This window comes from Macrosteles quadrilineatus, unplaced genomic scaffold (genome assembly GCF_028750875.1).
Source record: "Macrosteles quadrilineatus isolate MER2022 unplaced genomic scaffold, UCM_ALF_1.0 Scaffold_1__1_contigs__length_201487025, whole genome shotgun sequence".
Lineage (NCBI taxonomy): Eukaryota > Metazoa > Arthropoda > Insecta > Hemiptera > Cicadellidae > Macrosteles > Macrosteles quadrilineatus.
The window spans coordinates 164,417,985-164,444,448 of record NW_026542594.1 but is presented as its reverse complement, the minus strand read 5'-3'; the positions used below and the strand labels follow the sequence as shown (position 1 = coordinate 164,444,448).

The 26,464-nt window shown below is 34.7% G+C and overlaps 1 protein-coding gene across 3 annotated transcripts; it reads left to right on the top strand.

The window, feature by feature from the left end:
- Positions 1–1,526: 1,526 nt before the first annotated feature.
- LOC128988896 (uncharacterized) lies at positions 1,527–25,222 on the top strand. Of its 3 annotated transcripts, XM_054410665.1 has the most exons (11): positions 1,527–1,752; positions 3,731–3,858; positions 5,408–5,561; positions 8,046–8,234; positions 9,088–13,483; positions 16,083–16,201; positions 16,301–16,430; positions 22,360–22,556; positions 23,098–23,236; positions 23,857–24,002; positions 24,929–25,222. In XM_054410665.1, the coding sequence occupies exons 1-11, from the start codon at positions 1,651–1,653 to the stop codon at positions 25,001–25,003; spliced, it is 5,775 nt and encodes a 1,924-aa protein (XP_054266640.1). In that variant the 5' UTR covers positions 1,527–1,650; the 3' UTR covers positions 25,004–25,222. The 3 variants fall into 3 exon arrangements, 2 of the variants coding, with proteins under 2 accessions (XP_054266640.1, XP_054266652.1); XR_008490441.1 differs by lacking the exons at positions 22,360–22,556; positions 24,929–25,222 and having other exon boundaries at positions 23,088–23,236; positions 23,857–23,946; XM_054410677.1 differs by lacking the exons at positions 22,360–22,556; positions 23,857–24,002; positions 24,929–25,222 and having other exon boundaries at positions 23,098–23,230.
- The last annotated feature ends 1,242 nt before the right edge of the window (positions 25,223–26,464 follow it).

Here is a 26,464-nt window from a genome sequence, read left to right as displayed (position 1 = left end):
TATATATATATAAGTCTATATATATAATTATATATATATATATATATATAAATTTGAACGAATGGTGTTTTTGGCCTCTGGGGACATCAAAATGAAAAAGTAAATCGGTCCCGGGTCTAGGTCTTACCGTGCCACCTACGGTAATAGCTACTTCCCTATAGGGAAATTCGCTAAAAGGTGAAATGCGAGGTTTTTGGACACAGTTCTAGACCATGGTGGAAGGAAAAAACATAGGTGTGCTATTCCCACATATTCTGACGTCACTCGGATTGCAAACAAAAGATCACCTGATTGTAACTGTCAAATTAGTATATGTATTTGTTTTGATTTGGTTGTTATTGTTTTTATTATTATAAAAACAATAACAATCAAATCAAAAGAAATACATACTAATTTGGCAGTTACAATCAGGTGATCTTTTGTTTGCAATCCGAGTGACGTCAGAATATGTGGGAATAGCACACCTATGTTTTTTCCTTCCACCATGGTTCTAGACGTTAAACACGGATTTAGAAAAAGTCGCCAAGACAATATTTAACTCCTTTTAGGAGGATATGGCCAATATCTACTTGCTCATGACAAACAACAGGTGAAATGGTTGTTTTTGGAGAATTGGACAAACTTTTAGGCGACTTCTTTAAAAAGTCACCAAAGGGCTTTAAAAATATAAAATTTTCCTGGGGGAGGACCCACAGACCGCTTTCTTTTTGGGGGTGCTCCACACAGGTGTGGATTGTAGCTCTATACACACACGGCCATCTTTACACATCCACACATACATCACTTCGAAAACCACTTTTATTGTTCAGGGGGATCCAAAATGGATATATCCACTCAAAATTCAAACCCGAAAATTTGGATGAAAACAATACTTTCTCCATAGGGGGAGAAAGTAAAACTGGAGGTGAGTGAGCGTATCAAACTAGCTAGACCCGAAGGGGAGTGAGTGCAGCGAACGAGCCCCAACGAAAAGGTGAGAGAGCGTAGCGAACGAACTTCAACCAGGACGTGATTGAGCGATGCGAACGAACTTCAACCGTCAGTGAGCGATGCGACGAGCTTATCTTGAAAAATGAAAATGAACGAGCATTTGACATAAAACCACATTAGGTAGGACAGGACGATGGCTGTCGGGCCTGCTAGTGATACAGTACCTAAAAGCCTTTCCAAACGTCTTACATAATATTACTTGATCTTGAATAAAGTAATAATTTTGTTTCTTGTATGTTATTATACAACCAAAACTCAAGTGGTTTTGCATTACAAGTGTATGGTTTCATACGAGTCTGGAAATCTTTCTACAAAAAAATTGTTTTTTTCTAGAATTTGCTGTTTTGCTGTATGATAGTATTCTTTATTTTTGTTTTTTATGATGTCGTCTGGTTTTGGTGGTAACAATCCATTTTTAAAATACATGTGAGATTGACATTTTAATTGACCAAACCAATAAACCAAAAGCCAACAACATTTCAAATTTCAACGCCAGCCACCAAGCCAAGATCAAGATCAAACAAACATCATGAATGAACATGAACGATGTTTATTGAACCAACTTGTCGAACTGTGAGATAACTTACTGTTACTTTTTATCGTCATGGAGCATTTAACTTATTTTTATTGATATTAAAAATATGTAATGTAAATAATGTAATGTCAAATATGACGAGGATTAAAAAGCTTTCATTAGAAGTGCAATCAACTTTGAGAAGTGGAATATCTATTGTTGATGTAACTCATTGTGTTAGTGAGCTGGTGAGTGACTTATTGACATGTTAATTTTAATTTTAGGTTACTTTTAAAATATTACCTAGCCTATTTGATTGTTAATTTTAGATTACTTTGAAAGTATACCTTGTTTGCTTGTTTGATATTGCTGTTAAGGTTTTAAGAGTGTTTAATAGTAGCTAGCCTAGTTTTCCTTATATCAAACCAACTAATAGGCTAACCTAAGTTCAACCTAGGTCTACCTAGTTTAAATTAGACAGAATCTTGATTTGTGTGAGTTGGGCTCATACTTTTCGCTTTATCTGTGCTTAAGCCGCAATTACAAGAAGCCAGATAAGTTTGTAAGGCATGGTTTTTTGAGACTAAATTGAGTAATTTATATACGCTAACTGAGGCAGGTGCTGCCTACTGGTCTTGTGTAAACGCAGCTGTAGGTCTACTGCAAGGTTGACCATCTTATTAATAAAACTACTATTTTATAGCCAGTGTATTAAACCTATACACCATAGCAATGTGACACACATAATCCAAAAGCAGTATTTTTTTAACTCCGAACAAGAATCAAGAATTTGATTCTATTTCAAAACAATTTGTTATCATCATCGATATATAATAACTCCCTGGATTGCGCGCTCAGGTTGAAGTAGGGCTCGAAAAACGGTCCGTCGCTACCTCGCTCTGTCCGCGAGGAGTGGGGATAAAGGCATGACTCACCCTAGTGCCGAGCGTCGCGCCCGCTCTCGCCGTGTATTGCTATGTTAGTTTTGTGGAAATATTCCGGGGATAATTGATTGTAACGAACTTAAGGAGGTTTTATAAGCAGATATAATTAATCTACGTACTTGCTCACACTTTATGGACTATGTGTCAAAAGTAAATCTCATGAGAAATGTAGTGGTGATACTAAAGAGTTAGATTTATTTATATTTGAACATTAACCAGAGCAAAGTATATCACAATAATTATTTGATCGCATATGCATGTCATCATTTGCTTCGGTGAGGCCCAATTATTATTGAGATACTTGCATTTAAGAATATATATTTTGTTTAGGCCTATATTATAGTATGTTTCTTTGTCATACTGTGATTAACGTGTTTGGAAAACATATTATATTGCTAAATAAAATGAGTGTATAATATTTAATGCCAATATCTCAAATGTATTCATTATTCTCACTGAAGTAAAATAATAACAAAATATTTTCTTAGGTATTAAATAGGCTACTAGTGTGAAATCCAACATTTATTCTTTGATTCAAAGAATTTTGTTAACTATAGACTACCGGTAAGCATTAAAATGCATAAACATATGCCTGTAAATTTAGTTACCATTCTTCGTAATGTAATGACATATTTGATGTAATATAATGATAATTAAAAGCTAGAAACTCGGGTTCTATATCCCGTACACTGATGCTGCGCCGGCCGAGCTCCTAGCGCCAATGCCGTGCCAAGCGATTTTATGCCTATTTTAATCGCTTAAAAATGATACAAGCAGGCTCCGTATAAAAAAAAGCTTAAAATAAAAAATAAAATTCATAACTTTGATCTAAAGCTTAGCCGCAGGAATTTTTTTCCTGACCAAAAAATAAAAAAGTTCCTCGCTTACTACATTTTTCATGTTTTTAATGGTGTTAAAAAACAATCATCTGTTTTAATTTGCCTAAATAAATTATAAAAAATATGTTAATGTAAAAACTAGCTACATAGTAATGAGCACTGGTTTTTCCAGAAAAATAATATATCAATTTGAAATTTTTATGTTAACAAATAAATGTAGCAGAGCAGGTTGAGTGAATGTATGTTTGTGTAAAACAGAGAGGTTCATTCGGCCCGTCCGCCTCGGTATCCCGCCAATTCGATTGGCGGGCACGGACCGTTTTTCCACCACCTAGCGCGCTATCCAGTAGAGTTATTATACATCGATGGTTATCATAACTCGTACACTTTCAGCCTAAAATCAGTTGGGCTAGCCTAAAAAGTAAAATCTGTTTACTTTTTAGGTTCAGAACTCTTTAGATGCAAAAGCAACCTCAATTGCCATTCGTATTGATTTGGAAAATTTCATTCTTCAAGTTATTGACAATGGACAGGGGCTGACAAAAGAAGAGCTTGACGTGCTTGGAGAAAGGTAAGTAATAAAATCAGAAGAACATATGAAACTCATATGGGAAAATTACTAGCATAACTTATGTTTGGTGTTATCACTATCAGTCCGTATATTTTTTTATAGAAAACATCACAGTCCCATGATCTCATGCTAGTGGGAGAGTACGGTACCTAGCTATATAGTCAATGCTAGCTCTTGCAACCTCATAATGTAAACATACCAAATACTATGGGCCCCCACCAAATACCGAACGCACCGCGTTTCGTCTCAACCAATAAGCATATGCTTCATCTAATCAACACCAACTTAAGATTAAATGCATTCGTTGGCTTTTAACCTGTCTGCAGTCAAATGAGTTTGTAGATCGGGAGTATTTCATTTGGTCCAAAATCGTTTGGTCCAACAGTTGTAAAACAGTTCATTTGGTCAAAAATCGTTTGGTCCAACAGTTGTAAAACAGTTCGTTTGGTCCAAAATCGTTTTATCATCCAGTTGGGGAGTATTTCATTTGGTCCAAAATCGTTTGGTCCAACAGTATGAACTATTGCGTCCCTCTCATTGAAGGTGTTCAAATAATCGCCGTCACGTCGTCAACCCAACCGCCTGCCTTCCGAGGCCTATTTGTTGTTTTGTGTTATGTTTCTAAATAATTGATATGTTTGCATTTATATACACGTACATATACATATATTTATTTATATATAGGCCTAATGTGCTTGTGTCCTGTTTACTTTTCATCCCCAGTCAATCTTAAAACAACGCATTTTAATTCCCTAGATTTGTGGATAAATATTGACTTTGCTTTGAGTTTGCATTTAATGTCAAACAGTTGGTTTATTTAATTTATCTATATATTAATTTCAATCTATATTTGTTGTGTGTTTGTCATGGTATTTGTAACAATCATGTAGTTAATAATACCATAGATAAAACATACTCCCTTAGTAGATTTCTCATCCTTATGGAACAGCTGAAGACAATTTTATTGTTAGTTCATGTACGGTTTATGTAGAGGTCGTGGTTTGTTAACAATTTGTTTCCCGTTATTACAGCCATTTAAAACCTCGTTTAAACAAATAATACCATCTAATCATACACAATAACTTGTCCCCTAGTTATATAACCAAACAGTAAAGCACAAATCAAGAAATTAACCCTAAAATAATGGAAACAAAGTTTCATCGACACTAGCGCCTTTGTGTCACGTACATGAACTAGATACGAAAAACGTGCTTCAAAATTTACAATGGGATGAGAAGTCTACTTGTGTTGGTTAGTCTATGATAATACAAATATATAGGCCTAAAGTGAATTTCTCAGTGAAGATCCTATTCTATTTGTAAAACTTCCCAAAATGTTATGTTTACTCCCCATGAGAACCAAGAATAAATGATTGAAAAGAAAAGAGTTATTTAGAGGAATATTAAATTATATTTCATATAGGCATGAATAAATTTGCATTTGAGAAGAGAATCAATAAATAATAGTAAAAGGTTTTTTTTTTCCTTTACAAAGTCCAATAACTTAATCCAAATCCAAATAATTTAGACAACTATGTTAATTTTTCCAGGTATATGACAAGTAAATGCCGTTCAATCAAAGATTTGAAGAAAAATCTCCCTTATTATGGTTTTCGTGGAGAGTCAATTGCCAGTATAATAGAAGCTTGTAGTGTCCTATTGATTGTATCCAAACCTGAAGGATGTGAACAAACCTATTCAAAGGTAATTCAATTAATTTGGATAGTTAGAATGAACACGATAAGTAACACTTTTTATGAATATTATTACACTTATGCTTTTTTTATAGTTTTGTTTCTTTTTATTTGTTAAATTTTTACTTCAGTATCACCCACTGATAGTTTTTATTAGACTGCGACCAAGGCGTTCTCCTGTAATCCAGCATACTTGGAGGTCACAAATTGTGCCATACTCCCTGGTGTGGATTAACATCCGCACTAGTGAGTACTACGACTATTCGGATGACTATCCTAGATAATTAGACCAATTCGTAAATTACACGATAAATGTGGTTCGGATTCCACTATAAACTGTAGGTCCCTTAGTTGCCATTGGCTGTACGGGCTATTAAAAAATTAACAGTCCTGTCTAAGGAACATGTCGGCCGTAGTCTCCGTAGTCGGCGAGCGTCGGGCAATACGATCAGAAACTGTACAATGTACAACATAACCACTATGTCCGCGTCAGTTCCGTGCTGAATTGTGCGAATGAGTTGGTAGTTTTTTTTTATTTCAGCTCTTATTAAAATGCGTCTTTACGAAATTAGTAAATTTAGCAGTATATTTTCATCTGTTGGTATGAAAATAGGACTTCAATACGCCCTGGAATTCCTTGAAAAATACCCGGGAAAACCGGGAAAAAACCGGGAATAAAAAAATCTGTTTTGAGTGGCCACCCTGAGTCAGTACCAAGCCAGTCTCATCTCCATTCATACTTGGCTTAAAATACCTACCATCGTATGGTCGCCATTTTAGTTTAAAGTATTAAAGTAAAGTATTAAGTACCTATATTAACATTTCCTAAAAATTTAAGCTTATTTCTTAGGAAAATCATCCATTAGGTATAAAAGTTACTGTATGACTAAGCTTCACCCTGAACTATATCTCTCTAGCTATCTTCTATATATATATATATATATATAATACGCTAAGCCGATTTTTGTAAACAGATCTCCTCCCTCATTTTTAGACCGATTTTGATGATTGAAGTGTAAAAAAAAAATGGCCCTGATCTGTAGTTTTGCAAAGTGGTTCTCATTTTTTAAGTCCATTAGTTTGGGCAGAATCTTCCACCAAAGTTGGGTTTTCTCCCATAAGGTTAATATAGAGGAATCTATTTATTTATTGGAAACTTTATCTCCACTAATTTGAGAGAACTGCTGGGCGTAGAAGCTTGGTAGGGATGTCTAAAGAAAGGTCATGGTCTGTAGATGAACCACTAAAAGGAAAACAAAGTAAATTCCCTTGGGGCTCTGCCCCAGTAACCTTTAAAATTCCCTCCCCAGATTTGTTTACATTATAGCCATATGGATAATTTTTTACTACTTTTTAATGAAACAGCAGTTAATATTTAAAATGTATTTATAACCACACACATTTAGTGAGTTGAATTAGTCAAAAAGAAGTACTGTATTTGCAATGTTATTTTCTGATTTTAAAATTGATTTTCTTTTGCATCATGTCATGTTTTGCAATATACCCATTACGAAATCAGTGGGAAATCTTAATATCATAGTACATCTTGAAATGATTTTTTATTGAATTATCTTATCTCTATTTCTATTGAACGCGTTGGTGTATACCTTTTTGACCACTTTTGCCTATATTTTATCAAATTATTCTAGGTTGATCACCTTAGGTTCATGAGATTATCGTCATAAATATTTCAATCATTGGGAAACACTTCTATTGTGTAATCCAATACAAAATAATACAAGTGCAGAAGAGCACGTTGCCCATATGAGCCGTGCCCATATTTTGACAATTTTGTTAAATTAATAGTGGTTAAAACTGGATTAAAATTCCAATAACTTGTATGTAGAAATAATATGTGCATGATTTAGAAAGAAGGATGGAAAATTGATGCAGAGTTTTCAGAGAGGTTCCTTCGATGTTTTCATTCAGCTTAATGGAAACATAATATATATATGTACGGTATACAAATAAGAGCTTGAACTCATAGAGAGCCTTTGAATGTTATTAGACTAACAAAAAGGGTTGTGCATGTTTACTCATGTGGTCAGCAACAAAAACCATTTAATTTATATCTAAAGAAATATTTACAGATATTTGTCCTCAAATAAAGCATAGATTTAATCTACATTACACTGATGAATCGCGGAAGTGTTTACCACAAAAGATCCACCAATACGTAATACGTAATAACATAGTATAAATAATTCCATTGACGTACGGTATAGGAAATAATTTATTCATTGAATGATCAACCATATTTTGAAACTAACGCAATACTGTAGTGCCAATAGTCTCTAATGTTTTTACACTTATTACTCACTAAACAATGCTTAAAATTTGTATAATTTCACTCTATTTATAGCAGTTAGATGAATTAGCTAAGCCTCGAAGTAACTGTCAATTTCGACGGGTTTCACCTAGTAAACCATAAAACGGCAACTGGTGATGTTAGGTAACCATATTTTAAATGTTCATTATGTTTGTTGTCATTTAGGTGTTCAGAGGCAATAAAGAGAGAAACAATGCAGTGGTCTCTACACACAACAGGTTGTGTACTGGAACCACAATCGTTGTTAAGGGATTCCTTCACAATTTGCCTGTGAGAAGAGCAAGAATACAGCCTGCCATGGAGATGGAATCTGTCAGGCATTGCTTGATTGCTCTTTCCATCATAAATCACAAGGTAATTGTGTTATTTGCTCATTAGTCAAGCAGCAAAGAGTTAAGGGATGTAAACTATTGTGAATGTTGAATTCATGGAAGATAAAAAAATTACTATCTTGATGATTTTCATTTAAAATTGTTATGGCAAGTTTTAGTTGTAAATAAAAAGTAAATGGTATCAGCAATCTGACACGCGCTTTCTCCCATTAGCTTGTCAACAACGCCTTTTGAACGAGCGGTGGGAGTAACTATATTTTATGGGGAAAATCACTAAAGTTGCATTAACTTTTGAACCTTAATTTTTACAGCAATTGGGTTGTACGACTTTGTTTAGAGTTGAAAGTACTAAAACATTAAAATAAATTTTATTAAAAATAGTTTGAGCTGTTTTTGTACAAATCCAATTTCTCTGTTATTTATGGATTTTTGAGAAAAACATTGGCAATACAAATTTCCAAAAAACAATAAAAAATATAGAATAACAAGAAACTTTGAGTTATAGATAAGTGTTATAACTCAAAGTTTCTTGTTATTCTAATTCAAATTAATCATACTAATATCATAAGTGTTATATTGATTGCAAAATGGTTAAATTAGACTTATTAAGGTTAAATATTTAAAATATTTTACTAACAAAGGTACTTTACACAGTTGTGAGTTATCGGGATTTCAAGGGAACTGTAAAAGATTTCAGATATCAAGGAATTCCAGATATCATGGTTCTAGTTATTGTTGTCCTATTGTACCACAATTAGTTTTTTAAGTATACTTCAGGTTGGCTCTCTAAATTCAAAATAAAATAATAAGTATATATTAATATGAATTAAGTTTGTTAATGGAATACTTGTTATTTTTCTTATTATACATTTCAGGTATCGTTTACTCTAAGAAACGATGTTACAAAGCTTGTGATTTTACAAACTCAAGAGTTCAGTAGCTGTGAAGACGCTGTTAATTATCATTGTAATTTGAAAGAAATTCATGGCCTGATAACTGTCACATTGGAAGAATATCCATTTACAGTAACTCTTCATATTAGCAAAGAAACTGAGCCAACTGGTAATTTCAAATTTATTTATGTAAATGGAAGACTGGTAAAAAACAAGAGAATTTACGAAGTAGCAAACAAACACCTAGCTAAGAGCTTTTCAATGAGGAATATTGGGAAAGAAGTTAAAGGAAATGATGATAAACCAAGAGAGAAATCCTTTCCAGTGTTTGTTATTCACATTCAATGTCCTTTTTCTGAGTATGACATTGTCGGTGATCCAAGGAAAGTTAAAGTTGAATTTAAAAAATGGGATGTTGTTGACAAGAGTCTAGAAAATGTCATAAGGAAATTTGTAGTTTCCGATAATGCCTTATATGCCATGCCAGAAGAAGGCGTTGATACAGAACAGAAAACAGAACATAATCTAGAAGCTGCTAACATTGCAAGTCATGATGATCATGTCGTCAAATCAAATGTTTTGTGTGGCAAATCCGTCTCTAGACCATGTCCTCTAGAAGACACTATTGAAACAAACAACGATGAAACCATTAGAAACCCCGTGGTACCTGAAGAGTTAGAAAATAAAACCATGGGAAATAAAGAACTTGCTGATATGTGTGAAATCAAATTGAACAGAGTGAAAATGGTGTCTGACAGCAATAATCCTTCTTGTTGTCTTCAACTAGAGAATAGTTGTAGAAAGGAAAACACTTCATATAAGGAAACCATGGTAAATTGTAATGAAAGGAATACAAATTATATTAGTTTTGCCTCTGCTGAGACAGAATTAGCTGTGTATAACAAATCAAAGGTCAAACAAAGACTTAATGATCAAGATGCACACATTAATACAAATACAAGTCATACTACTAACGAGTCCAATAACTACTGTATAGAGTCAAAGGTCAAAAGTCGTGTTCATTTTAAAGCTCCTAAAGCATTTGGTGTCCGTATTAAAAGAAAACATTTAACAGACCATATTTTAACAGAATCGGAAACAGATGTTACTGTTGTAAAAAAGAAACGCCGCAAAGATACTTTAGAAGGTAACCCAAGTGTATTTAATAATGTTAGCCAAAAATCAATTGTACATACATCAGTCAATAATCGTTCAGTAAAAAAATATCTTACTGAGCACATTCTGACAGAATCTGAAAGTAATTCATTTTACAAAGCTCCAAGAGCAAAACCTACTTTCTTGAAGAAAAGTAAATTAACTGAGCATATTTTAACAACTGAGCAGTCAGAGTCAGAAATATCTTCTGCAGTGAAAATTACTTCCTCATTCCCTTCAGAAGAACAAAAAGATGTTCACAATAAAAATTCAATTTTACCTATTGTATCACATGACTTTTATAATGATGCACTTAGGAATATGTGTCAAATTCAAAACATATACGATAGCTTGATCAAACACTCTTGTATAGAAACACCAAGAAAAACTCTGCAAGTCAAGTTATCTAGATCTCTAAAGAAAATACCCAAAACAAATGCCTTAAAGCTAACTCAAAAGCACACCTTAGAATATATAGACAACCCCAAATTCACTTGCAGTAAAGGAATGAACTCTAACCTTCATTCTAAAGAGTTATCATCTATATTCAAATCAGACAATCAAATTAATGATCCAACGTCAAAATTAGATCCAGAAAGAGTTTGTAAACCAGAAGAAAAAATATCTCCAAATAAAACATTTCACTTTAAATTAAAGGGCCGCAAAGATACTTTAGAAGGTAACCCAAGTGTATTTAATAATGTTAGCCAAAAATCAATTGTACATACATCAGTCAATAATCGTTCAGTAAAAAAATATCTTACTGAGCACATTCTGACAGAATCTGAAAGTAATTCATTTTACAAAGCTCCAAGAGCAAAACCTACTTTCTTGAAGAAAAGTAAATTAACTGAGCATATTTTAACAACTGAGCAGTCAGAGTCAGAAATATCTTCTGCAGTGAAAATTACTTCCTCATTCCCTTCAGAAGAACAAAAAGATGTTCACAATAAAAATTCAATTTTACCTATTGTATCACATGACTTTTATAATGATGCACTTAGGAATATGTGTCAAATTCAAAACATATACGATAGCTTGATCAAACACTCTCGTATAGAAACACCAAGAAAAACTCTGCAAGTCAAGTTATCTAGATCTCTAAAGAAAATACCCAAAACAAATGCCTTAAAGCTAACTCAAAAGCACACCTTAGAATATATAGACAACCACAAATTCACTTGCAGTAAAGGAATGAACTCTAACCTTCATTCTAAAGAGTTATCATCTATATTCAAATCAGACAATCAAATTAATGATCCAACGTCAAAATTAGATCCAGAAAGAGTTTTTAAACCAGAAGAAAAAATATCTCCAAATAAAACATTTTACTTAAAGGGCGCTAACAACAAATATGTGACATCAGACAGAAATAAACGTGGTTGGAATTGGTTTAGCCAAACATTTGGAAATGTCAAAACTACTACAACAAGGAAAAAAATAAGTGGCTTAAACTCCATGAAAGCCCCGGCTAAGCCATGCCTTCAAATTAAACGTGTGAAAGCTTCCTCGAATATAGAAGGGGACAGTTTGACTAACAAAGTTAAGTTTTCAAAAACAACTAGACACCTGCCCATGCCAAAGAAAAACATTGATATTTCTACTTTGAATCAATGTATCAAAGGTAAAAGCGAGAAACCTAAAAATAAAACAGAAGAAGTGAAGAAGGCCTATAAGAGCCTACATGCAGAAACTCTTGTATCCAACATGCCGCATCACAATGACACTTATACTGAAATAAAACCTGATTCAATCAACTGTTGTTCCAAGAAAGGTAAGCTTGGTTCTAATTACAACTATTTGTCAAATAAAAAACACCATGAGCAATTTGAAGAACTTCCTTTTGTTAGTAAAAAGAGCCAAACTTATCACACAGTGAATGAATTTCCATCCCCTGATACATTGTATTCTACACCAACCATAGCTTACAATACGGGAAAGAATGTACACTTCACAAGTGATACTAAAAATGAAACTCAGAGATCAGGATATCTCAATGAACCGCTGGAGTATTTAGACACTTCAACAAATATTCCATGCACAGTTGACAAACAAACTGATTTTTCTCTGATTCCAACAGTATTTAACAGTTATTCCCAAAAGTCTTTCAATCCAAACCATAGTTTTTGGACCAAATCAACCCCTATTATGAAATCCAATGAAAGTTTTAATTGCAAACCTACAGATAAAGATGGCTTTGCTCCTAGTTCCTGGAAAACCAGTTATAGGTCTGAAATTGCAAATAAATGTTTAAAATCAAACCATAAATTTAAGTACAATTTTTTCCAACCAGTCAAAGACTTTGCAGCAGAAGAATCGATTGAAAGCACACCCTTTAAAAGACCTATTAACAATATAACTGCATCACATCATGATTTATCAAATGGTTTGAAATACCATGAAGAAAAATATCATTGGTTTGCTCCAGAACAATTTGGAAAGTCGCAACACAACAAAAACTACAGTGAATCCAACCCCTTTGAAGTTGATGGTAACAGAATAATTGAACATTCAAAATATCAGTCTGCTGAAACTTTTGATTCAATTATTAAACCTTCTATTCATTCTCAGAAAAACTTAAAATCTTGTCCATACAATAGTAAGAGCATCGACAGAAATATAGATTGCGATGAACAAAAATCATTTAATTCCAATACCAAGCCAACATGTGATAAGCAGCACATTTTTGAGACTAAACTAAACCAAAGTCTCGATAACACCAAGACCAACTGTACTACAGCGAGTAACAAAACAATTCTTGATGTCCCTCTGTTACACCAACAAACCATGTTGGAATCAGACAATGTTTTTCATTCAGATAGTTTAAGGGAGGAAAGTAAAAATATTACCTCACCTATTGACAAAACAACAGGAAAATCCCCTTTATGTGAAAATGTTGAGAACAACAAACAGATAAATACCACAAACTGGAACAAGGAAATTACATCAAGTGGAAAAGTATTCTACATTAATCACTTCACCGGAATGTCTTCTTTTACAACTCCATTGTTTAAGGATTCGGATAAGGCATTCAATATGGAAAACCGACATTGGTTCATGCCAAAAGGTGTATCCCCAATGCTAATTGCTAATGAAAATTTGAAGAAAAGTAAAAAACCTCTATCAGAAGCTGAAAAAAGGGTTGTAGACAGCATTATTCATGCTAACAATGTTGAATTGGCATCCATAAAATGGAGGGATGGTTCTTCAAATACAAACAAAGGTATGAACAATATGTTATGTTACACCCATATTAATGTGCTCATGAAATATAAGGAGACAGTTGGTAAATTCATCCTACACTCATCTCCCTTCATACTTGGCTTAAAAAAATGTCTACCTTAGTATGGTTGCTATTTCAATGTATTTAGTATTAAAGTCAGGTTTATCCTAAAATTGAGTGTAAATGGAAGGTATTTTCAAAATTAGTATAGTGATGATTGTAGAATGAGAATGACTATACTGTTGTCCAAAATCGGCGTATTTTTCCATTCCACTGGGGATGAACTCATCTTGAAGGTTAAAATGACAGGTGCTCTGTCATGTACTGTAAGGGGAATAACATAATAGAAATACGTTATTAATATGTCAAATATTCCCACAGTACAAAATAAATTTTATTTGCCTCGGATAAACCCACAGAGAAAGGTTCGACCCTTTTGGTAATACTAAAATTTGTCTGGAGGCAAGGAAATATCTCAGGAGATGAAAATTGTAACCACATCTAGTAAACAATCGATATTTATTACGTTATCATTACAACTACGGATATATAATAATTGAAAGGTGTTTCAAACAATAGGTACTTAATCAGAACGATATACAGTTTGTCGGGACGTGCTCCTTTCTCGCACCAAACCTACACTACACACTTCACGCCTCAGGGTGAATCGTAACACTTTATTATATGTAAAGCGGTATCTCAACGTCACCGATACACACTGAATCGTCACGTTTACAAGGTGAATGATAAATTAGATTTCGTGAAGAGACAGATGCCCCTCCCGATATTCTATAAAACATATATTTACAAATCGTGTCGTACGAGACAAATGCCCCATACGACTTGACACGTCAATTAATCTGAAGGCGGGTGTAATTAATTTGAATAGACTACCGACGCGCGAGACATGTGCCTCACGCGGATTAACACGCAAGAAATACCCAAAGGTCACCGCACTTCGGAGACAAAATATTGAGGAAAATTAGCTAAATCTTACGACTAAACGCCTAGTAAACTGACTGCGTTAAACCAGATTAATCTCAAACGCACGGTAATATTCCTATGCGAGATATATACCCCACACGGAATATTATACGTAAGACAACATTTCATCTAAACTCTTCGTGGGCCTTTAAAATACACAAATAAGATCAAAATCAAAAGGGGCTTTAAATTAGAGAATAATCGATAACCTAACACTCTCTATAAACGTGTCGCCATGCGAGATAATTACCTCACACGGAACACAACCTGCAACTTAATAAATTACACACTTTTTAGGTTTTTAGAATACTACTAATATTGAATAGTAATTCTAAAGGGGACTTCAAATTAATGGATACAGGATACAATAACACTCTCTGAAAATAAAATTAAACTTTATCCTCGCTTAACCTACGGAAAAACAAAATGGAATACTCTGAAATAAAATTTCACTGACTTTTCATTTTACAAAAACTAAATCAAAATGACTTCTTGCTTGAAATTTAGGGGGTCTTTTATAATCGAACCGACGAGACAGATGCCTCCGCTCGATTATAGATATAAAACTTCTAAAAGAATCTAGAGTCTCGAGGTGAAACATTTGCCTCTAACCGAGGGTTAGAACGTTCGATACTTTATGGACTCGATACTGGAAAATTAAAATCGAGACAACTTGGAGAAAATTGACATTAAAATCTGAGTTTGTCAAAGAATTAAAACTTACGACTTTTGGAGGAACACTTACCCATATAGAAATATGTCCCCGTCGGCAATCGGCGACACTACACTCACTTCCTCCATCAACGAAAACTTACAACCTGATTACTAGACGGTATGGCACTGAATGTCCACTGGTCACCTCCTAGAGCTCCTTCCCTCTCAAGGTCGTGGTGGGGAGGCAGCTAAATGACGGTGGCGCCTGACGTACTCCACGGCAGATATGCGATTTACTTAACTCGCGGGAAATTTTAAATTCACTGTCACAGTACAGATGTGGTGGAATGTTTCAGACTGAATCAAATAGTTCACAAGAGCCCTTTGACGGACAAATCTTGCTAGTGGTTTATTGTCCACTTTAGTCTTCATACTAAGAGTGAAACTAAACTTCAATGGTTATGTAGAATTTAAGACCTACATTAGATTTATGGTTTTAAGTGGGCAAAGTTTTTTGTTTTATTTCGAGGGAAATTAATACTTATGTTTTCAAGTAAACCATCATTATACTTAATTTAGTTGGTTCAATTTTTAAATGTTGAAATTCTAGAAGGGGTAAAAAATCATTACTCAAATCCCTGTGGGTTTTTTCTTTTGTTTTTTTTCTTTAATGTGATGAAGAATAGATAGTCCTCTTAAAGGATAATAGTTTTGGGCTGCATGTTAAACAAGAAAACATATTGTTTTTCAGACTTTTTGTGAGGATAAGCAGGCTTGACTGAAATAGGGAAGAGCCCAAACTGGCACAAGAGACGCAAAACTTTACACTACATACAAAACATTAAAATATTTCAATGTCACTGTCAGCATTTTCAACTAAGGAAGAAAGAGTTAATTTTTATTTTTTTACTATTAAAATATCAAGATAATATATTAATTCAATTACAATTAATTGTTTCAGGTTCCAATGGAGTTTTCAACATCATGAATGAAAATGAAAATTTAGCGAATCAAATATTACCATCAATAGAGTTTAAAAAGCCTTGTGTGTTTTCATCTGAATCCCTCTCAGAAGCTGAGGTAAACTTAATTTTAAAATTATGTTATTGGTTGTCTTTTAATTTGATTTACAAGTGTAAAGGTAGTTTTATAAATTAAATCTATTTTTGTTGCTTTCAGGTGTTGGGACAGGTGGATAAAAAATTTATAGCTGCCCTCTTGCGGCCTAATGGTAAAAACAACTTGGTTTTGGTATTATTCGATCAACATGCTGTGGATGAGAGAATAAATTTAGAATCTTTGATATCAGGTAAATTGTATATCTTGTCTTCAGCCAACCCTAAGATTTTACATATTTTCTATTTTTAACCCTGGAAAATAATTTTTAAGGTTTTACTATTGAGTTGATAGAACTAGGCATTCCTTCCCCATTTTAAAGGGGCTCACAGAACGTTGTTTTATTATAAAAAGTTGGTGACAGCTGGTCCATATAGATGGGATGTCTACTTCACTATCCAAAATTCAATGTTAATTTAAAACTATTCAGTGCAATTGCTTACATTTTCTGCTGTTCATTAGTTTTTATTTTTAGTGCTAAAAACACAAATAATACAGTTGAACCTCTATAAGACGAATTTCAAGGGGTACGGGAAAAATTCGTACTATAGAGGTATTCTTAATAAAGAGGGTCGTTTTATCGAGGTTTAATGCTGCTGTTATTCTTCTTATAGAGGTTTCTCCTCGCTCCAAGGTTTCTCCAAACAATGACTGAGGAAGGAGGAGGGATGGGTGGGGGTTTCATGTTGAGACAAGCTTCTGTTTGTTTTGAAAACTACGTACTATGGAGGTTAAGATTATGATAAATTTGTCTTATAGAGGTCACGTTCGTCTTTTAGAGGTTTTGTGCTGAGAAACAAATTCGTCTTATGGAGGTTTTTAACTTAATTACTACGTTGTATAGAGGTGTTTTTAGCATTGACCTATATGAAAGTGTCAAGGGGATTAAAAAAAATTTGTCTTATCGAGGAATTCGGTTTATCGAGGTTCGTACAAACGAGGTTCAACTGTATATATACAGGGTGAATAAAAAGTCAAGACCCCCCCCTCTAATATTTTTCCAAGTAAATATACAGAGATATCCTTTTGGTGGTCGAGCAATCTTAGCAGGAAGTTTCATTTTATCATTTTAAAATTTTTGAGTGTCTCCCCAAAAGGGGGGATTTGGGGGGCAACTCAAATATTTTAAATGTAAACCCCTTTCAAGTGACACCTCATTTTGAAGTGTTTACAAAAACTTAAAGAATGGTGAAAACTAGAGGTCACTATCTCTTCTCTATCCAAAATGGTAGCCCGTCAAATGTTGTGGAAAATCAATGGTAAAATTGTTAATATTGGCTGCCATTTTGGATAGAGAAGAGATAGCGAGCTCTGGTTTTCACCATTCTTTAAGTTTTTTTTAAACACTTCAAAATGAGGTGTCACTTGATAGGGGTTTCAATTGAAACATTTTTAGTTGTCCTCCGAATCCCCCCCTTTTGGGGGACACTCAAACAATTTTAATGTAAACCCCCTTCAAGTAACACATCATTTTGAAGTGTTTACCAAAACTTAAAGAATGGTGAAAACCAGAGCTCGCTATCTCTTCTCTATCCAAAATGGCAGCCAAAATTAACATTTTTACCGTTGATTTTCCACAACATTTGACGGGCTACCATTTTGGATAGAGAAGAGATAGCGAGCTATAGTTTTCACCATTCTTTAAGTTTTTGTAAACACTTCAAAATGAGGTGTCACTTGAAGGGGGTTTACATTTAAAATATTTGAGTTGCCCCCCAAATCCCCCCTTTTGGGGGACACTCAAAAATTTCAAAATGATAAAATGATACTTTTTGCTAAGATTGCTCAACCACCAAAAGGATATCTCTGTATACTGTATTTACTTATAAAAATAATAGAGGGGGGGGGTCTTGACTTTTTATTCACCCTGTATATAGGGGATTTATATTTGTTAAAAAGAAAAAAATATTAAAATTTTGTTTGTTAAATTTTTGTGAATCAATTGGACCTCGCCGACAAGTTTTGCAAACTTGGCGAGGCCAAGATTTTGTATGATCACAAATAAATATATTTGAATTTTGAATTTTTGACTTATTATCTTATCTTACTAATATTATAAATGTGAAAGTTTGTGTGTTTGTTTGAAGTTCAATCACGCATTAAATACTGGTTGGATTGTGCTGAAATTTGGTATGATGTTAACTCACGTTCCCGATTAACATATAGACATGTTCTTTATCTTAAAAATTCGGGATCTGCCCCAATAGCTCTGCAGTTTCCCATGTTAAACTTATGAGTATTCATATTTACTAGGTGGCGTTTGCAGAGGCATCCACAAAATTGAGCGGGATCATCAAGGGTTCATATTATATTGTTTTTTTTCATACTCATACTGCAGTAAAAACAGGTGTTTTTATTGCATGCGTTGCGGGTCTAAAGTAGCATTTTTACTCTTTAGGGAGTATAAAATCGTTTTTAGCCTCTATGGAGTAAAAATCAGCTGTTGTCAACTCAGTTGTAAATTTCTATTGTAAACGATTGCATGTTAGATACTATGTATTGATAATATGTTTGATAATATGTTTCGATTCATGCTTTGTAATCATGTTAACCTACAGTCTACAGTCTCTTCCCATAGCATTTTAGCATTGCAGTTACATTAATCCATTCCCACACTCAACACTCACCTTTGCTACTTCCTTCACCACCCCTTACTGTTTCTGTTGTTCATGTGGAACTGTTTCTCTCTCTTCCCATAGCATTTTAGGATTGCAGATACATTAATATAATTGCCAAAACAGTTCCCACACTCTGCAATGCAAGCCTTACTACTTCCTTCACCATTTCCTACGTCATAGACCTGTTTCCTTCCCTTCTCATAGCATTTAAGTATTAGATACATTTATCTAACTGCCACAGACGGTTCCCCCACTATGCTCATACTTTACTAAGTACTTCCTAAGTCACTTCCTACATCGTGGACCTGTTTAGTATTTTAGATACGTTAATCTAATTGCACAAACATTGCCCACACTCCGCACTGCTAGCCTTTACTAATTCTTTCATCATTTTCTATGTCGTGGGCATGCATCCATGTTCCATGCCTTCTCATAGCATTTCAGCATTGCAGATACATTAATCTTACTGCTACAAACTGTTTTCAGTTACTCTACACTGCTCACCTTACTACTTCCTTTACCTCTTCTTACGTCGCGGACCTGTTTCCCTCTCTTCCCATAGAATTTTAAGATTGTAGATTCCTTAATCTAATCATCATAAACAGATCCCACACTCCGAACAACTCGCCTTTACTACTTCCTTCACCACTTCCTACGTCACCGACATGATTCCCTCCATTTCCATAGCATTTTAGGATTGCAGATACCTTAATCTAATCGTCATAAAAAGTTCCCATACTCCGGACAGCTCGCCTTTACTACTTCCTTCACCATTTCCTACATCACGGACCTGTTTTCCTCCCTTCCCATAGCATTTAAGGATTGCAGATACCTTAATCTAATCGTCATAAACAGTTCCCACACTCCGGACAACTCGCCTTTACTACTTTCTTCACCACTTCCTACGTTACGGACTTGTTTTCCTCCCTTCCCATAGCATTTAAGGTTTGTAGATACCTTAATCTAATCGTCATAAACAGTTTCCACACTCCGGACAGCTCGCCTTCACTACTTCCTTCACCACTTCCTACGTCACGGACCTGTTTTCCTCCCTTCCCATAGCATTTTAGGAATGCAAAAACCTTAATCTAATGGTCATAAACAGGTCCCATACCGCGAACAGCTCACATTCAACTCACGGCCTGCTTCTCTATTGTTTAGGTGAATAGCACAAACTTGGGTCCAAACAGGGTTCGGCTTGAGGTGATTTGCGTCATAGTACTGGGAAAGTTCATTTAGAGTCATGGTCAGCTTCTGTTCCACCTCTTCAAAACTCTTACCTTGTGCCGCCACCGCCGTATCACCGGCGTATATATACTGACGTGTAGCGTTTGGCAACGGTTGGTCGTTAGTGTAAATGTTATAAAGAGCTGGGGCTAAGACGTTACCCTGAGGAAATCCATTTCTTTGATTCCTCCATCTACTTTTCCTTTTTACCCAATACAGTAGACTCTTGATAATTCGAAATTGGTGGGCCAAGCATATAAATTTGAATTATCAAGAGTTTTGAATTATCAAGAGTTCGATTTATCGGGAGAAAAATAAACCATTTGAATTACAGAGAGTTCATTTGTTTAATACATACAAAGGTAATACCAACATAATACCTTCTTTGACCATTCCACATGCATTTGTAATGTCTTTTGGAAAATAAAACTTTGATTTGATTTGATTTGATTTGGTACAGCACATTACAATAAAACATCATACCGTATTTTTGTACACAATCAACGGCTTATTTTTCAGTTACTGTAGTTGCAAAGAAATTTGTTATTTAGCGCTATATATTTCGCCAATAGCTGAACTATCAGCTGTCGACAACTACATTTGTGCTCAAGGAGATGTCGGGCAATCTAGAGATCGGATTGCCAACTTAGAAAAACAAGTCAGCGAACTAACTCATACTACTGCTCTAACTAAACAAACATCAAAACGTCCAACACTAGCCTACCATGGGAACAGGATGTAGGCCTACTGTACTGTATAGTTTCCTGTTATAACAGGAAGAGATCACTTCGAATTATAGAGTGTTTTGCCGACTAAACTTCGAATTACTGCGTGACTTTGATTTATAGAGTGTTTTTTTCGGCGAAACTTCGAATTACAGCATGACTTCGAATTATAGAGTGTTAACCGACGAAACTTCGAATTACTGAGTTACTTCGAATTATAGAGTGTTTTTCCGACGAAACTTCGAATTACTGCGTGTTACAAATTGACCTGCCCTCTATTTGGACTTTGAAATACCGAGTGTATCAAAATGCATGGTAAAAATTTGAATTATTGAGAGATTCTCTAGGGACTGAGCCTTCATTTTGAATTATCGAAAGTTTTGAATTATCAAGTGTTTGAATTACCAAGAGTGGACTGTAAAACCCCATATAAAACCACGTTCCCCTAGTCCGATCATACTGGTTCGCGAACTTGTTCGAATAAATGTAGGTTTACACGTTTATAACAAATTTCATCAAAATCGGATCATTTTTGCTCGAGTTATCGCCCTAAACGGACACACACACATATATATATATATATATATATGTGAATTTAAACGGATGGTGTTTTTGGCCTTTAGGGACCTCAAAACGAAAAAGTAAATCCGTACCGGGTCCAGGTCTTACCATGAGTATTACGGTAATAGCTTATTCCCTATAGGCTATGGGAAATTCGCTAAAATGCTTATTGCAGTCTTACTCGTGCTTTGCGTTTGCAATGGGAGAGGACACGTACGTTATAAGACAATTTGGTTTACTATAATTTACTGTATACTATAGCATAGCACATCTACTATAGCCATAATGTTCTAGTACCGCACTTGAACAATAGATCAAAGCATTTAAGTTCTCACAGCTGTTTGTTGCTGCTTGGTTCAAATTAGCTGTTCTCAAATGCAAAAAGAATTAATAGTGCTGCACCCTGTTCGTAAACCTTATAACCTTAGAATACAATGGAATTCATGGAACTAACTTGTGTAGTTGAAACAGCTGGAAAAATTCTTTAATTCCTTTTAAATATGAATACTCATAAGGTTAACATGAGAAATTTTAGAGCCACTGGGGCGGAGCCCGAAAGGGTTTTTGAGGTAAGAGTATGTCTATATCTTAATCAGGAGTTGTAATTAATGACAACAGCTAATTTGAACCAAGCAGCAACAAAAAGCTGTGATACACAATGAGAACTTAACTTTTTTCTATTGTTTAGGTGCAGTGGTAGAACAATATAGCTATGGTAGATGTGCTATACTATAGTATACCGTAGATTAAAAGAACCAAATTTTCTTAAGCCGTGTCCTCTCCCATTGCAAACGCAAAGCACGAGTATAACTGCAATAATAATTTTATTATTATACGCCAACCCCGTACGTAAGACGGGTACTCTTCTAGTTTTAATATTTAAATTGGTATGAAATTAACTATAAGGGTTGCAAGTTGGATTTTTGAATTTTTATGATTGGCCAAACCAGGTACAGTTGTGAAAACGTTAAAAAATACTTTTACTTTATAGGATACAAGTCAGAAGATGGACTGGCTAGTCATCCCGTAAACTATAGCATTGAAATAAATCTATCTGTAACAGAAACCACAATACTAAGAGATCATCTTACAAGAATATCAAAACTAGGACTGAACTTTATGATACAAGACATTAAAGTGGTGGTGATTAACATACCATTATGTCTGGTCAATCGCCTTAAAAGAGAGGTAAAATGTTTTAGTTTTTTTACTGTCATGGGTCAGTTTTGTGTACTTCTGATATGTAGATTATTCAGCAACATAAATTTGTCTAGTGTTTTATATTGATTTTATACCATTTAATAGTCTTTTTTTATTAAAATTTACTTTATTACTTAGTATTTCTATTTTTTAAATTTTATATTTGTATTCATTGATGTTCATATGGGGGAAAACAAAGTGTGATTAGCGCCAGACAATGCGTTTGTAATATGGCCTTTGGGGACAGTCTGGACTCTACAAACGCCTCTACTGCTGGATGCCAGGGCTCAACACAGTGGCTGCGTAGCACTGTGACTGCCCTGGAGAAACAGCTGTTGTCGTCAGTGCAGGACGGCTGCGGAGTGTTGCTACTAACATCTAATATGCTGTTTTCATCAGTGCACGACGGCTGCAGAGTGTTGCCTTCAATGCCTCCACTGTCGTACGATATCATCGGCACTGAGGCCTGCCGAGGTAACCTTTTACTATTACTGTCTAATATGTACAAAACAGCAGCAGAATGTTACAGAATGCCAACCAGGAGTGGCTGTGTAGCACTGTGACTGCCCTGGTGAAGCAGCTGTTGTCATCAGTGCAGGACGGCTGCGGAGTGTTGCCTTCAATGCCTCCACTCTTGTATGATATCATCAGCACTGAGGCCTGCCGAGGTAACCAATCACTACTCCCGGTACTGACTAATATCTCATACAAGCTATCATTTTACTTTTGTTTTGAGCTGTGGATTTCATCACTAGGGCCAAAAGTGACACTTTTCATTACCAGCATTAATCTGAAAAATAGAACAGCGCTTGGGCAAAAATCAAAGATAATACAGAAACAGTTACTGGACTTGCAATGCAAATTTTGTATGCTGGTATGACAAATTATGAAATAATCTACTCGTATGACATCTGAGATGCCATTAATGCATAGAGACTTTCTTTTTGAAGCCACCTTTACAGGAGGCTAGTTGGTGGGCAGGCTACTTGCCTCAGGTAACTTGAAATACACCAGAGGCAGGTCACTTGCTCTGTAACCTGCCTGATCTACTGGCCTCGTGTATTTATTTAAGCACTATAACATAACCACCTGACTACCAAGACAAATAATTTTATTTGATAATTCCCATGAGAGACTTGATTGCTCATGGTTCTACTGTAGTAATGTGTTCTATACTACTCATAATCAATCATATGAAGCATGGGGGTTCACTAACCCTTAACTTCTACATTATACCTTATTTTGTTCAGTTTTAAATCTAACTTTCAATCTATAATGTGTTTGACAGGGTCAATAAAGTTTGGAGATGTTTTGAGCCTGGATCGCTGCAGGCTTCTCATTTCAAAGTTGGCTCTTTGCGAGACTCCATTCCAGTGTGCTCATGGTCGGCCTGTGCTCGCACCACTGGTTGAGGTGAAACAAGCAGGACCTGCGGTTAGTATGTTATGAGATACAAGACTCGTAATGCTAATAATTAATAACAGAGGAGGTATCCGCAAGCATATTTAGATTGGGTGTCTACAACTAGTTCCAAAGATTACTCTTGCCTTCCCCTCCCCAAATTAGGGGTGATGGGTGTGGTACTCCATTCTACACTCATCCTTCACTCATATTTGGGTTAAAATATGCACATAGGTGGTGTCCCCATCTCAAATGGTAATTATTAATAATAATACTGTAATTGAGGGTATGTGTATTAAAACTAAGGCACGCGCTGCTGTGACAAGGAAGTTTTATCCAGTACCTCCTTTTTTCTATGTAATTTATAATAAACAAGGTAAAGATGAATATAATATTGTATAGAAATTCAAGCTACACTCTTGACTGTAATTTTATAAATTGTACTTATTTTACTAAATTAATATTAGATAGCGACAAATGTATACAGTTTAGTTACTGTTATTTCCTAGACAAATAATACTTAGAAAATAAGGCATTACTAAATCACAGTCTATATTTTCATTTTTGTGTTAGCTAAAAAACTTTAAAGAAGTATACATTCAAATAGTTTACTTTATTTTTTGTTTAGTTTTGATGGACAAGTATTTTTTTAAATCAATTTTATAAACTGAACAATTAGACTCTCTCAGTATAAACAATCATGCCTCAAATTATGGATAATACCAAAATGCAAAAAAAGCAAAATTACCTACTAAAACCTGATTACTTAAGCAAAACCAATAAATTCTCAATGTAGAAATAATAGATACTTGGCTTAAAATACCTACATTCGTATGGTCGCAATTTCAATGTAAAGTATTACTTGAGGAATAATTATATTATAAGTGGAGAAAGTAAAATAGTCGTGTCTACATAGTTCCAATTATTATTAACTATTGATGATTTTATGTTTCATGTAGGTTGAAGCAACGAATCTGAAGACACTCACTGAAAGGATCCATTTAAAAGAAAATGACACATCTATCAAGTTCTAGTAATAAGGAAGACTTATCATTTAATGTTTCTATGTAGACTAGTGGCATTATATTTAAGTTAGGTTCTACAAGTTTATTTTAAGGTTAAGTCAAAAACTATGTATCAGTTTCAGTTTTATTTTTAATAGTGGAATATTTTTGTGTTTAGTGTAAAATCTAGTAGGCTATGATTTTGTGCAAACCTCAGTGATTCTTTGACAAATTAATTAAAGTTTGAGTTATAACTAAAGAGAACAATATATTATAATTTCTTTTCTTCCCATTTACCCTTAACACCACTACCTACCACCATATCTCAGATATTGCATTTGAGAAAATATTTAGCAAAACTAGGTAACATAACAAACACTTTTTATAAAAAAAAGTATTTGACCAAAATAACATTTCCTGGACTATAGGCGGATTCATCCACTATAATTTTATGCATAGTGTACAGTAGGTGAATATAATATCCTGGTAAAATATGCTGGTAATCATGCCTCAATTAAATTAAATAAAATTTTGGCTTGCTAGAAACCAATATGGCGGTCCTGGCATATTAGGTATTCTCGTAAATAATAATTGTTTGCCATGATGTAGCGCTGGTCAAATGAACAAGCGACCAGCGCTACTAATTGTGACCAGCTACTTTTGTAACTAATTTGACTGTAAGTGGGCTGTCATACAATAAATTAAATAAATAAATCATTCTTTATTGTCACATATAACGTTTTGAATCATAGCATATCTAAAAAAAACAGATGACATTGTCAAGATAACCTAAAACACTAACCTAAAATGTACAATAATATGCCTAACTAGCTGTGTACCCGTTCTACGCACGGGGATCTTATAGTAGTCAGTTGAAACCTTCTTATATAAAGAACAGCAGTTGGTTTGCATCTTTTCAGATATGCTGGCCAAACTATTTATTATACATAACTTCATTTTATGTTGTTTGTTGTTGTTCCGGATCGGTATGACAATCAATAAAAGGCTAAATTACCTGTGTCCGCTGGTCGATCCTAATGTATCCTATTACAGGAGATGCATTTCGGTGAAATTAAATCGCCATCATCAGTCCTAAAGGTCTTGAGCTTCCCCATTAGGTGCGTCTTGGAGATTTTGAAACACATACACGAACTGTACACTTATACACATGACGAATAAAACATAAATGCACAGTAGGCCTACTTTTATTTTTACTACAGACAAGTAGACGCGCGTCGGTCGTGTGCTGAGTCTCGACTGAAAACGCTCATTTAAAAAATGTAAGTTTCCCAGCAATATACAACACTGATTTAAGGTCTATTTCCCGGTTATCAAAACTCAAGAACAATTTTATACACAAAGATCTCTATTTTCATTTACTGTTAAGCTGGGTTTTCCTAGGCGCGGAGTCGGCCAGCGGAGAGCGGACAACGGAGAGCGGACTCAGCTTGTCTTAGGTAATTTAATGTTACTGTTTTCCTAGCAGCGGAG